The following is a 15,752-nucleotide window of genomic DNA, read 5'->3' as shown; positions in this document are numbered from 1 at the left end:
GTGAGAAGGTCTCATCGTAGTCAACTCCTTGAACTTGTCGAAAACCTTTCGCAACAAGTCGAGCTTTGTAGACAGTAACATTACCGTCAGCGTCAGTCTTCTTCTTGAAGATCCATTTATTCTCTATGGCCTGCCGACCATCGGGCAAGTCAATCAAAGTCTACACTTTGTTCTCATACATGGATCCCATCTCAGATTTCATGGCCTCAAGCCATTTTGCGGAATCTGCGCTCATCATCACTTCCTCATAGTTCGTAGGTTCGTCATGGTCAAGTAATATGACTTTCAGAACAGGATTACCGTACCACTCTGGTGCGGATCTTACTCTGGTTGACCTACGAGGTTCGGTAGTAACTTGATCAGAAATTTCATGATCATCATCATTAGCTTCCTCGCTAATTGGTGTAGGAATCACTGGAACTAATTTATGTGATGAACTACTTTCCAATAACGGAGAAGGTACAGTTACCTCATCAAGTTCTACTTTCCTCCCACTCACTTCTGTCGAGAGAAACTCCTTCTCTAGAAAGAATCCATTCTTAGCAACGAATATATTGCCTTCGGATCTATGATAGAAGGTGTACCCAACAGTCTCCTTTGGGTATCCTATGAAGACACATTTCTATGATTTGGATTCGAGCTTATCAGGTTGAAACTTTTTCACATAAGCATCGCAGCCACAAACTTTAAGAAACGACAACTTGGGTTTCTTGCCAAACCACAGTTCATATGGTGTCGTCTCAACGGATTTCGATGGTGCCCTATTTAACATGAATGCAGCCGTCTCTAAAGCATAACCCCAAAACGATAGCGGTAAATCAGTAAGAGACATCATAGATCGCACTAAATCTAATAAAGTGCAGTTACGCCGTTCAGACACACCAATATGATGTGGTGTTCCAGGTGGCGTGAGTTGCGAAACTATTCTGCATTGTTTCAAATGAAGACCAAACTCATAATTCAAATATTCACCTCCACGATCAGATCGTAGAAACTTAATTTTCTTGTTACGATGATTTTCCACTTCACTCTGAAATTCTTTGAACTTTTCAAATGTTTCAGAATTATGTTTCATCAAGTAGACATACCCATCTCTGCTCAAATCGTCTGTAAAGGTCAGAAAATAACGATACCTGCCACGAGCATCAACACTCATCGGACCGCATACATCAGTATGTATTATTTCCAATAAGTATGTTGCTCGTCCCATTGTTCCGGAGAACGGAGTCTTAGTCATCTTGCCCATGAGGCATGGTTTGCAAGCATCAAGTGATTCATAATCAAGTGATTCCAAAATCCCATCAACATGGAGTTTCTTCATGCGCTTTACACCAATATGACCTAGACGGCAGTGCCACAAATAAGTTGCACTATCATTATTAAACTTTATCTTTTGGCTTCAATAATATGAATATGTGTATCACTACTATCAAGATTTAGTAAAAATGGACCACTCATCAAGGGTGCATGACCATAAAAGATATTACTCATATAAATAGAACAACCATTATTCTCTGATTTAAATGAATAACCGTCTCACATCAAATAAGATCCAGATATAATGTTCATGCTTAACGCTGGCACCAAGTAACAATTATTCAGGTCTAAAACTAATCCCGAAGGTTGATGTAGAGGTAGCATGCCGACGGCGATTACATCAACTTTGGAACCATTTCCCACGCGCATCGTCAACTCATCCTTAGCCAATCTTCACTTAATCTGTAGCCCCTATTTCGAGTTGCAAATATTAGCAACAGAACCAGTATCAAATACCCAGGCGCTACTGCAAGCATTAGTAAGGTACACATCAATAACATGTATATCAAATATACCTTTCACTTTGCCATCCTTCTTATCCGCCAAATACTTGGGGCAATTCTGCTTCCAGTGACCAGTCCCTTTGAAGTAGAAGCACTCAGTCTCAGGCTTAGGTCCAGACTTGGGCTTCTTCACTTGAGCAGCAACTTGCTTGCCATTCTTTTTGAAGTTCCCCTTCTTCCCTTTGCCCTTATTCTTAAAAGTAGTGGTCTTGTTGACCATCAACACTTGATGCTCCTTCTTGATTTCTACCTCTGCGGCTTTTAGCATCGCGAAGAGCTCAGGAATTGTCTTATCCAACCCTTGCATATTGTTCATCATAAAGCTTTTGTAGCTTGGTGGCAGTGATTGAAGAACTCTGTCAATGACACTATCATCGGGAAGATTAACTCCCAGTTGAGTCAAGTGGTTGTGGTACCCAGACATTCTGAGTATATGTTCACTGACAGAACTATTCTCCTCCATCTTGCAGCTATAGAACTTATTAGAGACTTCATATCTCTCAATCCAGCATTTGCTTGAAATATTAACTTCAACTCCTGGAACATCTCATATGCTCCATGACATTCAAAATGTCGTTAAAGTCTCGATTCTAAGTCGTATAGCATGGCACACTGAACTATCGAGTAGTCATCAACTTTGCTCTGCCAGACGTTCATAACATCTGGTGTTGCTCCTGCAGCGGGATTTGCACTTAGCGGTGCTTCCAGGACGTAATTCTTCTGTGCAGCAATGAGGATAATCCTCAAGTTACAAACCCAGTCCGTGTAGTTGCTACCATCATCTTTCAACTTAGCTTTCTCTAGGAACGCATTAAAATTCAACGGAACAACAACACGGGTCATTTATCTACAACAACATAGACATGCAAAATACTATCAGGTACTAAGTTCATGATAAATTAAATTTCAATTAATCATATTACTTAAGGACTCCCACTTAGATAGGCATCCCTCTAGTCATCTAAATGATTACGTGATCCATATCAACTAAACCATGTCCGATCATCACATGAGATGGAGTAGTTTTCAATGGTGAACATCACTATGTTGATCATATCTACTATATGATTCACGCTCGACCTTTCGGTCTCAGTGTTCCGAGGCCATATCTGCATATGCTAGGCTCGTCAAGTTTAACCTGAGTATTCTGCTTGTGCAAAACTGGCTTGCACCCGTTGTATGTGAACGTAGAGCTTATCACACCCAATCATCACGTGGTGTCTCAGCACGACGAACTGTAGCAACGGTGCATACTCAGGGAGAACACTTATACCTTGAAATTTAGTGAGAGATCATCTTATAATGCTACCGTCGTACTAAGCAAAATAAGATGCATAAAAGATAAACATCACATGCAATCAATATAAGTGATATGATATGGCCATCATCATCTTGTGCCTTTGATCTCCATCTCCAAAGCACCGTCATGATCACCATCGTCACCGGCTTTACACTTTGATCTCCATCGTAGCATCATTGCCGTCTCGCCAACTATTGCTTCCACGACTATCGCTACCGCTTAGTGATAAAGTAAAGCAATTACATGGCGATTGCAATTCATACAATAAAGCGACAACCATATGGCTCCTGCCAGTTGCCGATACTATGTTACAAAACATGATCATCTCATACAACAATTTATATAATCATGTCTTGACCATATCACATCACAACATGCCCTGCAAAAACAAGTTAGACGTCCTCTACTTTGTGTTGCAAATTTTACGTGGCTGCTACGGGCTTAGCAAGAACCGTTCTTACCTACGGCATAAAAACCACAACGTGGTATAGTGATTGCTTTTTGATCTTCAGAAAGAACCCTGTTCATTGAATCGGTTCAACTAAAGTTGGAGAAGCAGACACCCGCCAGCCACCTGTGTGCAAAGCACGTCGGTAGAACCAGTCTCATGAACACGGTCATGTAATGTTGGTCTGGGCCGCTTCATCCAACAATACCGCCGAATCAAGAAACAACTAGTGACGGCAAGCAATATGTATATACCCACGCCCACAACTCCTTTGTGTTCTACTCATGCATATAACATCTACGCATAGACCTGGCTCGGATGCCACTGTTGGGAACGCAATATTTCAAAAAAAATCCTACAATCACGCAAGATCTATCTAGGAGATGCATAGCAACGAGAGGGGAGCGTGTGTCTACGTACCCTCATAGACCGAAAGCGGAAGCGTTGAGTAATGCGATTGATGTAGTTGAACGTCTTCGCAATCCAACCGATCAAGTACCGAACGCACAACACCTCCGTGATATGCACATGTTCAGCTCGGTGACGTCCCTCGAACTCTAGATCCAACTGAGGCCGAGGGAGAGTTTCGTCAGCACGATGGTGTGTTGACGGTGATGATGAAGTTACCGACGCAGGGCTTCGCCTAAGCACTACGACAATATGACCGAGGTGGAAATCTGTGGATGGGGGCACCACACACGGCTAAGAAATGAACTTTTTATGTCTATGGGGTGCCCCCCTACCCCGTATATAAAGGAGGGGAGGAGGGGGCCGGCCGGCCTCGTGGGGCGCGCCCCAAGGGAGGGAATCCTACTCCTACTAGAGTAGGTTCCCCCCTTTCCTAATCCAACTAGGAGGGGAAGGAAAGAGGAAGAGGGAGAGAAGGAAATCCCCGCCCCCCAATTCGGATTGGGCTTGGGGGGGCGCCTCCACCTGGCCGCCTCCTCCTCTCTTCCACTAAGGCCCATGAAGGCCCATTAACCCTCTGGGGGGTTCCGGTAACCTCCCAGTACTCCGGAAAATGCCTGAACCTATCTGAAACCTTTCGAGTGTCCAAACATAACCTTCCAATATATCAAAATTTATGTCTCGACCATTTCGAGACTCCTCATCATGTTCGTGATCACATCCGGGACTCCGAACAACCTTCAGTACATCAAATCACATAACTCACAATACATATCGTCATCGAACGTTAAGCGTGCGGACCCTATGGGTTCGAGAACTATGTAGACATGGCCGAGACTCATCTCCGGTCAATAACCAATAGCAGAACCTGGATGCTCATATTGGTTCCTACATATTCTACAAAGATCTTTATCGGTCAAACCGCATAACAACATACGTTGTTCCCTTTGTCATCGGTATGTTACTTGCCCGAGATTCGATCGTCGGTACCATCATACCTAGTTCAATCCCACCACCGGCAAGTCTCTTTACTCGTTCCGTGATGCATTATCCCATAACTAAATCATTAATCATATTGCTTGCAAGGCTCATAGTGATGTGCATTACCGAGAGGGCCCAGAGATACCTCTCCGACAATCGGAGTGACAAATCCTAATCTCGATCTATGCCAACTCAACAAACACCATCGGAGACACCTGTAGAGCATCTTTATAATCACTCAGTTACGTTGTGACGTTTGATAGCACACTAAGTGTTCCTCCGGTATTCGGGAGTTGCATAATCTCATAGTCATAGGAACATGTATAAGTTATGGAGAAAGCAATAGCAATAAACTAAACGGTCATAGTGCTAAGCTAATGGATGGGTCTAGTCCATCACATCATTCTCTAATGATGTGATCCCGTTCATCAAACGACAACACATGTCTATGGCTAGGAAACTTAACCATCTTTGATTAACGAGCTAGTATAGTAGAGGCATACTAGGGACACTCTGTTTGTCTATGTATTTACACATGTACTAAGTTTCCGGTTAATACAATTCTAGCATGAATAATAAACATTTATCATGATATAAGGAAATATAAATAACAACTTTATTATTGCCTCTAGGGCATATTTCCTTCACCTTCATCCAATACTTCAAGTCTTCGCGGATGAGGTCCACCATTTTTGACACCAACAACTAGTGACAAACATTACCAAAAACATGGGTGTTTCTTTGTTTTCAAAGATGCCAGGCGGTAAGGTAACAAATGAATCGAAACCATGCCTATCGTGCTTTTGAAATACTCCCTTCGTCCGAAAAAGTTTGTCCCTCAAATGGATGTATCTAGCACTAATTTTTGAGGGACAAGTTTTTGAAATATTCTCGCTGTGCTAGATACATTCATTTAAAAGACAAGCTTTTCAGACGAGGGGACTAGCATTTTGGCCTTATTCCACCGGTCCTCCAGTGCAGCACAGCGAAGTATCGCTGCCAAGTTTCTCTAGCCACCATGCATTGCATCAGGATATGCTCGATCTTGTCTTCATCTTGAAGACAAACGTTGCCTCAGTTCAAAACAACAGTTTTCCTTTTGACAACACAAGAGGATACAGAAAGATAACCAACGCGACATGGGAGGCGATTTACTGCACAGAGCGGCTTGGGTACTCATGCATGCACCCACATGATTGAGCAAGACTAGCAAAAGAGCCCGTGCGTTGCAACGGGAAAAGAAAATAACGCACGGCCCTAACCCAATAATCATGACTAAGACCCCAATAGATATTGCCGAGGCGTCTCTCTCGGCATTAGATGAGAATCTGCTTTATTTTCATGCAATATTTTGCCGAGGCGTACATGCAAGGTTATCGACGGTTTTTTCTGTCTCCAATTTGGGTTTGATGGGGTGTTCATTGTAATCCGGGTCGGTGTCGATACCAAAGAAAGATGGATCGTGCGCTATTCATTAAGGTTGCACCCTAAATAGCATTTTAAAAATGTTTAACAGGTAAAATAACATCAGATTCATATTCTACATATTTTTCTAATCAAATTTAATATATAACATGTTAAAATTGGAGTTAGGGTTTAAAAGATGTATTTTGATAAAGTATTATTTGTTCTAGATGGAATGCGGGTTAATTATAGAAAAAGGCAAAAACGATACGTTTTCTGGGAGTGTGGGTTATTTATCAGAAAAAGAAGGGGGTTTTCTATAAAACAGTAAAAAAGGGTTCCTTTTCTCACTTAACTGATATAGCGAGTTAATTACCTGAAAACAAAGGGGGTCTTCTGTAAAAAAATGTTGCTGGTGAACAGGCAGAAGCAATGCATATTTTATTAATATAGTAAACATGCCCGTGCGTTCCAACGAGAGAAAAAAATCATAATTTCGAATGGCAATGATCACATCTTACTACATCATCGATATACACTATCACTCTCATTTTTGTGAAAACATGAACAATTTTTAAAAATCATGAACATTTTCTTAAACTCATGAGCATATTTGAAATTGTGAACTTTTTAAAATTCACAAACATTTTGTAAAATCAAGAACGTTTTCTGAATTCATGAACATATTATATGCAAACCTTTTGTTTAATCTGCGAACATTTCTAGAATCGGCTAACATTTTTTGGGATTTGATAAAATAATTTTCTAAATTAGTGAACATTTTTGAATCCGCGTATATTTTGTGAATCAAAAACCATATATTTGAATTTAAGAACAGTTTTATTTTATGCTATTTTCTAATACATGAATATTTTTTGAATTGACGAAATTTTGTGAAATTTTAAAACATTTTTAAATACATGAACTTTTTTAGAAAAAACTCATTAATGTATGTTTATTTTCCGGACATTTATTAGAAAATTTGCTAATATTTTGAAAAATCACAAACAATTTCTAAAGCCGCAAACATTTATGATTTATTAAATATTATTTTAAAATTCACGGTTTCAAATTTTGGAAACCTTTTTAAATTCATAAATTATTTCAAGTAGACAAAAAGCAATGACGGAAAATAAAAATAAAAATAAAAAATTAATCACCCATATATAGGTCGGCCCAGGCAAGGTGTGTCTTTTTCTGTGCGCCAGGCGTAGTATTAGATATTCTGAAATGGGCCGGCCCAGTCCGAATTTTTCTGTGTGCAACGTTTTTTATAACTTATAGGTGACATTGGTGGGTAATTTTTTCCAACTTCAGGAGCAATTTTAATGACGTACGGGCAGAAGCACTCCGTACTTTATTATTAGGGGAGATTAACAGTTTTATTTTATGCTATTTTCTAATACATGAATATTTTTTGAATTGACGAAATTTTGTGAAAGTTTAAAACATTTTTAAATACATGAACTTTTTTAGAAAAACTCATTAATGTATGTTTGTTTTCCGGACATTTATTAGAAAATTTTCTAATATTTTGAAAAATCACAAACAATTTCTAAAGCCGCAAACATTTATGATTTATTAAATATTATTTTAAAATTCACAGTTTCAAATTTTGGAAACCTTTTCAAATTCACAAATTATTTCAAGTAGACAAAAAGCAATGACGGAAAATAAAAATAAAAAATTGATCACCCATATATAGGTCGGCCCAGGCAAGGTGTGTCTTTTTCTGTGCGCTGGGCGTAGTATTAGGTATTCTGAAATGGGCCGGCCCAGTCCGAATTTTTCTGTGTGCAACGTTTTTTATAACTTATAGGTGGCATTGGTGGGTAATTTTTTCCAACTTTGGGGGCAATTTTAATGACGTACGGGCAGAAGCACTCCGTGCTTTATTATTATTAGGGGAGATTGGAAAATTGATTTTGTGATTAGAGCTTAATTACTTTATGCATACAGCTTTTAGTACATCTGTTGGCAGGGAGTGAGTGCATGCCTCACCCGCCCCACCTAAAAATGATTTTTCTTTTGATTTGTAAATTTGAATCTATTTGTTTTAACCAAAAATCTAACTTACATTGCGTTCGCATATTCGTATTCTATATGACGAGGGCTTTGAAACAAGACCACTTCTGAATATGTTTTGACAAGTTTTAAAAACTTCACCAGGTTTCAATTGCTGAAATTTGTTAGAATGAATGATAAATTCATCAAATTTAAAAAAAACTAAAAGTTAAACCCTCAACCCTAAGCCCTAACCCCCAAGCCCTAAACCCTAAAAGCAAATGGAACTTGGTAAAACTTAGTAAAAACTTAATATTGCGGCTATCAAGTTATAATGTTTGAAACTTGGTAAAATTTTATAAATTGTCAAAATGTATCCAAAATTGGTCTTGTTCAAAGGTACTTGTTGCATCGAACACAAATATGCAAACGAAACTTAATTTGAATTTTCGGTTCAGAAGATATAGTACTCCCTCTGTAAACTAATATAAGAGTGTTTAGATCACTATTTTAGTATGCTAAACGCTCTTATATTAGTTTACGGAGGGAGTACTAGATTCAAGTTTGAAGATGAAGGAAAAGCATTGAAGGCGAGGTGGGTGAAGCATGCAACTCTTGACGAGTATCTTCCATCACGATACCACATATTGGCCAGCAGAGAGAAAAAAAATTGACAAGTTTTTTTTAACACATCTTGACGAGTTGAGAGCCAGCTCAATTACAAGATTGAAAAATCTCCTCCTGTTTATTTTGTTAAAAAAAAGAAGCTAAATGGGGTGTTTTACTGGAATGTTGATCTTGTCCGACCGAAAAGCACAAATCCACCATCACCTTCAGGCCTTCATCTCATGGTCCAAAACCCCAAATCCAGCATCACCAATCAGCAACAAGACAGGCCGCTGGTGATAACACTTGACAGTTCATCGAACTCAACAAGAACACCATTACTGTAACTGGACAGGACACAAACTTAACCGAGATACAGCATTCACCTTATATCCCGCATTGTCACGGCCAAAAGAACATTAAGCATTCGACTCGTCAGGAACAGACTAACAATTGACGAGCAAAGTTGAACAGATGAGGACTAATAGGTTAACAATCGTTCTCTTCTTCATCTTTTTGGACAACGATCAGGTCAATGATCTTTGGTGAACATCCCCTCCAATGTTTTCAGCCAGCTCACGTACTGGGCCTGCTCCTTCTGAAGCAAGTGTTCACGAAGTGAGGTCGCCAGTTCGGGGGTAACGCCTCTTGCCAGGAGATATTCTTTCAGTGCAGCCTGTAGCTTAGGATCCAAATCCCTGCACATCAGAATGAAAAACACACACACTCAGTGAAATTAGAGAGGAACAGCACATGCTTCTTGAGCTTGCTGCTTTTTAAAGGAATCAATTGTCTTTTTGGTGTCTTTGTAAATTATAAATGTGATCCTTTTGTCTATGGTGGGACAACATGATCATTATACATTGAAACAACTGATATAGTTAACATCGACAAGAAGAATTTCATGGATGAGAAACACATCCAGTTGTTGTTGTTGTTGTTATTGTTGTTGTCCCAGTCTAGCCCCAGCTTAACATGCATCAGGTATGGAGTTTTGGCAGAAGATGCACTGTGTGCCTTATCCGGTCAAAAACGGTTTAAGCCTAAATGACCAATCTGAGACAAGTCATCAAGCAAATGGTACAAGTTTACAAATTATCATATTACATATCATGAATTAGCTCCTCCTAATTTATAGAACAAACTCTCTCTATACCATTTGGTTTAGCCTAATTATACATTACAGTAAAACAGCACAGCTATTTCGAGTAATTCTACATCTATGCCGATCCCGAAAAAGTGATGTTTAATTGTTCCTACTATCAAAACCATTACCCTTTGTCCCTTCCCTTACAATAATAATCGACAAAACCTCTTACTGTATCTCATGCCCAACTTCACAATGGAGAAAGGTACCGGTTCCAATTGCTACCATAAGTCGCATGCCAAGTAGTAGACATGACTTGGGGCAAGTCAGGTGCTACACTACATTCACGCAAACTTCTCTATCAACTAAAGGCGACATATGATGCTTTAATTCGGTATTACACCCGCGAGCAGCAATTTTGAGAAATTAGGGAATGAAATAAAGCAGAACCTAGAATTTTAATATTCAACACCTTTCAGATAGATCAACTCTGAGGGAGTATATCATTTAACTAATTTAGTGCCCAAATCAAAAGCAATTGCACAAATGTGCCACAAAGGGATGATCTCATAAAGTATACTGCCGCAATATTTATTGGCAAAGAAGGATCTCAGGTCTCTCAGTGTAATATCCAAAATTCCAAAAATTTGAACCACTATCAAATATATTATATAGGAAAATAACTATTCAAACTAAAATAATGGCAGTCATCCAAAGAGTTAGGGCAACAACTGATAAGTCCCCTTTGTACAAAAGGAATCTAAACAACTGGAAGTGGTACTGGCATTTCCTCTTAAATAATTTTAGGTTTAAAAGTAAGACCACCAGCAGTTAGTGGTCTCCACAAACTGCAACAGGAGTTTCAGACTTACAGTTATCAATGGCAGAGGTGTTGTGACAAGAAAATCCTATGCTCTTTAGAGCAACTTCAATGGGGCGACCCACTTCATCCGCCTGCGTCCGTTTGAGTCGGCACGGACAAAAGTGGCGGCCCAACCAAGGATTACGAGTCGACGAGTCGTTCCGAGGTTGAGACTCATAGACTAATCGGACTAGTCTTAGACTAGTGCTAGACTAGTCGACATAGTACTGTAGTACTCAACTACTAATACCTAGTAGCAGTATGTAGTAGTATGTAGTAAACTGTACAGCACATTACAGTATATACAATAAAACCAGCAGTGCTAGCCAACACTTGTCAGGCCCAGCCCAGCGCTGCGCAGCACGCCCCCCACCAGCTGGCCCATTTGGGCCCAAGTGGCTAGCCTACTTAGCTCACGTCCCAGTCACTGGAACCCAAGCTCCCAATCGATCCCATCACCGCCGCCAGCGCCATCACGCACGGGAGCATGTGCGCGTGACCCGCGCCTCCCGCCCCTTCCGCCGGCGAGCTCGCCGACCACCGCCGTGCCTCCTCCCTTCCTCTCCTCTCTCTGGCCTCAGGGCCGCGCTCGCCTACGGGTCATGGCCATGGCGGCGCGAGGAGGGCTCGACGGGCGCGTCCAGCAGCCGGTGGCGCATCTAGGTGAGGAGCAAGCCTGGAAAGAACTAGGGTTGCCCTCCCGCGGGATGAGCAAGCTCATTTATACCATCAAATTTTTGAGTCACTCGACTAGAACATGTCGACTAGCCCAGACTAGTCGTCGACTAATCCATCCACATCTCGACTCGGTAAACTAGTCTACACGAGAATCGCAGTCGACCTCCACTTTGCGACTCATAGACTAGTCTCGACTAGTCGTTCGACTCGTAATCAGTGGGCCCAACGCGCCGACCCAAACCCAAATCACGTCCGCTTCGCGTCCGCGCCAACGCATTTGCAGCCCAAATTTGCGCCCCAAATGTGTCGGCGCGGACGCGGAACGGACGCCACGCGCGCCTTCTCGGCGTTCGCCGCGTCCCCACCTGGCGGCCGTCCAACTACCCGCTGCCCACGCGGTCAGCTTAATTTATGACCACGGGCCCACGCGTCAACGACGGCGGTCATCCTTTTTTAAGCCGACCGTGCGGCAGGGCCGTCCTCATCCAAACTCGCCGTCCACATCTAGCAAGCTCTGCTCCCCCGTCGCCGGCAAACCCTAGCCACCACCACCACCACCACAGTAAGATGGGGCTCTTCTCCGACACCAGCAGCAGCAAGACCAAGGGCAAGGCCCCCGCCATCCCTTTCCCCTCGGAGTTCCTCCCACCTCTGCCGCCGCCGGCTCGCCGGCAGAGGCAGCACGTGAACGTGCCAATGCACCAGGCGGAGTGGCACTGGCAGCACCGCATGCCTCTGCCGTACCCCGACGTCACCCTACCGCACGACTGGCATCTGGATCCAGAGAGGATCCCAGTGCCGGCGGCGCCGCGGTCGGCTAGGGCGCACGCGGAGGAGGTGCAGCGCCGGCTGGTGCTGCTGACGCCGGAGTAGCGCCGCGATGCCACCTACGCATCCGACTCGCAGAACTGGAAGAGGTGGTTCGCCTTCGAGCACGAGGAGGCGAGGCGCCGCGGCGTGCGCGAGGTCGACCGCAGCCTGTCACCGCCCCCGCTCGTCGTCCGCGAGGAGGACCAGGCGGCGGAGGACGCCTACCGGGCGGCCCTTGCGGCGGTCTACCGCGAGAGCAAGGAGGATGAGCGGCGCAGGGTGGAGGCGGTGGAGGAAGAGGAAGCTCGTTACGAGGCGGCCATGGCGCAGGCCATTGCCCTCTCCGCGACCGGCGACTGCGTGCTGCCGCCGGTGGCCACGTCGTCCCCTCCCCGACGCCGCGTCAAGGCCTACCCGACGCCGCGTCAAGGCCTACCCGGAGCCGCAGCCGGAGCCCGACCCAGAGTCGTCCCCCATCGAGCGCTACTCCTGGACGGGAGTACTGCGCGAGTGGGTGTCCGCGCCACCGGTTTGGATGGGGGCGACGCCGGCGCAGGAGGCGGCGTACCTCGAGATGTGGCGCCAGCAACGGCTGGCCGAGGAGCGTCGTCGTGGCGAGTACGAGGAGATGCCCGAGCGCGACCTCGAGGAGGAGCAGCCCGAGGCTGAGGAGGAGGCGCGCCAGGCTGCGGCTACACAGGCGGCCGCCCGGCCCCCCGCGCCGGAACAGCTACCCGCGGCCTACATCGCTGCCGCCTGGAACACGGCGTTCCCCTGGGCCGGCCCTGCGCCGACGCTCATCGACCTCACCGACCCCGAGGAGGAGGACGACGCTGCCGCCTAGGGCAGCACGCCGCCTCGTAGTTTAGGTTGTTTTTATTTTTCTTAAATGCTAATGTGGACGCGTGGACTCTCACCGGCCTGGCCGGCTGTAATGTTTAATTAATGTTGTTTTTTTAAAATATGCATGTGTTCTTTTTTTTCTAGCGCCGTCAAAATGGGTCGGGCCAGCGTTGGGCGCACACGCCGACCCAAACGCGGAAGCAGACATCCGTGTCCGCCTGGCCGACCCAAACGGACAAAAAGCGGACAAAATCACCGTCCGTTTGGGTCGGCCCGTTGGAGTTGCTCTTACATCCTGCATCCAGCTATTGGGAAATTCCACTGAACGTAAAAACAGACTCTCCCCAGATAATTCATGAGAAATTCTGCGGTCAGTCACCCTTTGTATTGTAAGATTTTTTTTTTTGGAGGATTCCGATCCTTAAGAATTTTTCTGTATAAATGCCCTTTGGTTCACAGAAACGGTGCTGCCGAATTCCTACGGATAGATTTCCTATGCTCCAGTACCACCGGAATTTCAAAATTCACCAAAATCATTTTTCTAAACACATTCGCTTATGATTGAGGCGATTTTTCTATGTTCAAACAAAATGATAATTCATTCACCCTTCTTGGGGCTTTGTAAAGAAGTCCTGTGATTTGCACTTCATTCCTATCGGATTCATGTTTTTAGGGCTTCTTTGATTCAAAGGAATTTTATAGGATTTCTGGAGGATTGAAATTCTTAGGATTTTTTCCTATGTTGGTCCTTTGATTCATATGATTGGATCCCATAGGAATTTTTCCTATGGAATCTTTTGTACTACATTTCATAGGAAATTTAACATCCACTCCAACCTCTTTGTACAATTCCTTTGTTTTTCCCGTGACATCAAACAATCATTGCTAATTCTATAGGATTCAAATGGGCATTGCCACTCCAACCCTACACTTTTCCTATTCCTACGTTTTCAAAATCTGCTAATTCTATAGGATTCAAATGGGCATTGCCACTCCAACCCTACACTTTTCCTATTCCTACGTTTTCAAAATCCTACGAATCAAAGAGGCCCTTATTTTCCAACTGACCACACCAGCCAGGTTCCACTATCACTCTATCAGAGATAACGGAATAACAAAGTACCAACATCCTTGTGCAACAGAAAGTAAAGACTAAGCTAGGATTTCAGGCTGCGCAATGCTAGCCATAGTGGTGTTTTTTCATGTTCCTGCTTTTAATTCAGAATGCTCCCTCCCTAATATACATAACATCATTATAGCAGAATAAAAAATCAAGCAACGCAAGGAACATTACCCGAAGTCTGGCCCTTCATACTTGCTGTCTCCACCATCGCCAGGGAACGCGTGATACGAGAGGGCAGTTATATCATAGCCAGCAGCAGCGCCGCGGCCGGCGGCAACCGCGCGGCAGTCGAAGCGCAGCAGCGGTTCCACTCCTGGCTTGCTGATGAACACCTTCATGAGCGCGTCCCTGGGCAGCGGCTCCTCGCCTTCGAACCGCAGCGGGGCGAGCAGCGCCGACACGTGGACCTCCTCGGCGTCTCCGCGGCGGCGCAGAAGCACGTCCTGCGCACGCGGCGCGTCCGACACGGTGTCAAAGTCGAGAGCCTCCTGCGAATGGGAAAGGGGACGTGAGTGGCGCTGGGTTGGGGCTGGAAGTCAGTGGTGGGAGGATAGGGCGAGGGGTACCTGAGAATGGAGGGAAGGGGGGGAGGAGGAGGGGGGCGAGGAGAGCTCGTGGGCGATCTCCGCACGCAGGGCGGCTAGGACGCCGTCGTCCTTGGCGCCGCGGCGGCGCCGGCGGAGGACGGCGGAGGCGGACGTGCTCAGGCGCCGCAGGAACATCGCACCGGGCTTGAGAGAGATGCGGATCGGTCGCGACTCGAGCCTGGTGCGGTCGTAGCGGTCCGTTCGCAAACCAAATCAACCATGAGCACAGCTCAAAAACAAAAAACAAAAACCTTTTTCTTCATGAATATGTGTCTCATTCGTAAAGATTAATATACAAGGCACATAAAGACCAACATGACAAAACTAAAAAGACAGCAGAACGTCTCTGCGCTTGACACCAACGCCAGTGACCTGTCTCCGGCACCATTGTAGCAGTCATCGAAAGAAAAAATGACGGATCACCTTCTCACTCAAGCTTGATGTGGCTCCATCGCTGATATGCAACTTTGCGGACCTTCAAGGTGGCTCGCTGTCGGTGTCAAAACCGGTGAATCTCGGGTAAGGGGTCCTGAACTGTGCGTCTAAGGTGGATAGTAACACGAGGTGTGGGACACAATGTTTACCCAGGTTCGGGCCCTCTCGATGGAGCTAATAACTTACTTCCTACTTGATTGCTCGTGATGATATGAGTATTACAAGAATTGATCTACAACGAGATCATAGATGCTAAACCCTAGAAACTAGCCTATGATTATGATTGTTGTTGTCCTAAGGACTAAACCCTTCGGTTTATATAGACAACGGAGGGGGCTAGGGTTACACAGAGTCGG

The 15,752-nt window shown here is 44.5% G+C and overlaps 1 protein-coding gene across 1 annotated transcript; it reads right to left on the bottom strand.

Annotated features, from left to right (window-relative positions):
- Positions 1-9,335: 9,335 nt before the first annotated feature.
- Positions 9,336-15,171, bottom strand: LOC125508623 (mitochondrial acidic protein mam33). The gene is made up of 3 exons (XM_048673378.1): positions 14,941-15,171; positions 14,546-14,862; positions 9,336-9,669 (listed from the first exon to the last, which is right to left on the bottom strand). The coding sequence occupies exons 1-3, from the start codon at positions 15,094-15,096 to the stop codon at positions 9,504-9,506; spliced, it is 639 nt and encodes a 212-aa protein (XP_048529335.1). The 5' UTR covers positions 15,097-15,171; the 3' UTR covers positions 9,336-9,503.
- Between the last annotated feature and the right edge of the window lie 581 nt (positions 15,172-15,752).

Source organism: Triticum urartu, chromosome 5, assembly GCF_003073215.2.
Source record: "Triticum urartu cultivar G1812 chromosome 5, Tu2.1, whole genome shotgun sequence".
NCBI lineage: Eukaryota > Viridiplantae > Streptophyta > Magnoliopsida > Poales > Poaceae > Triticum > Triticum urartu.
Note: the sequence above shows the minus strand (reverse complement) of the source record. Positions and strands in the feature narration are given on the sequence as shown.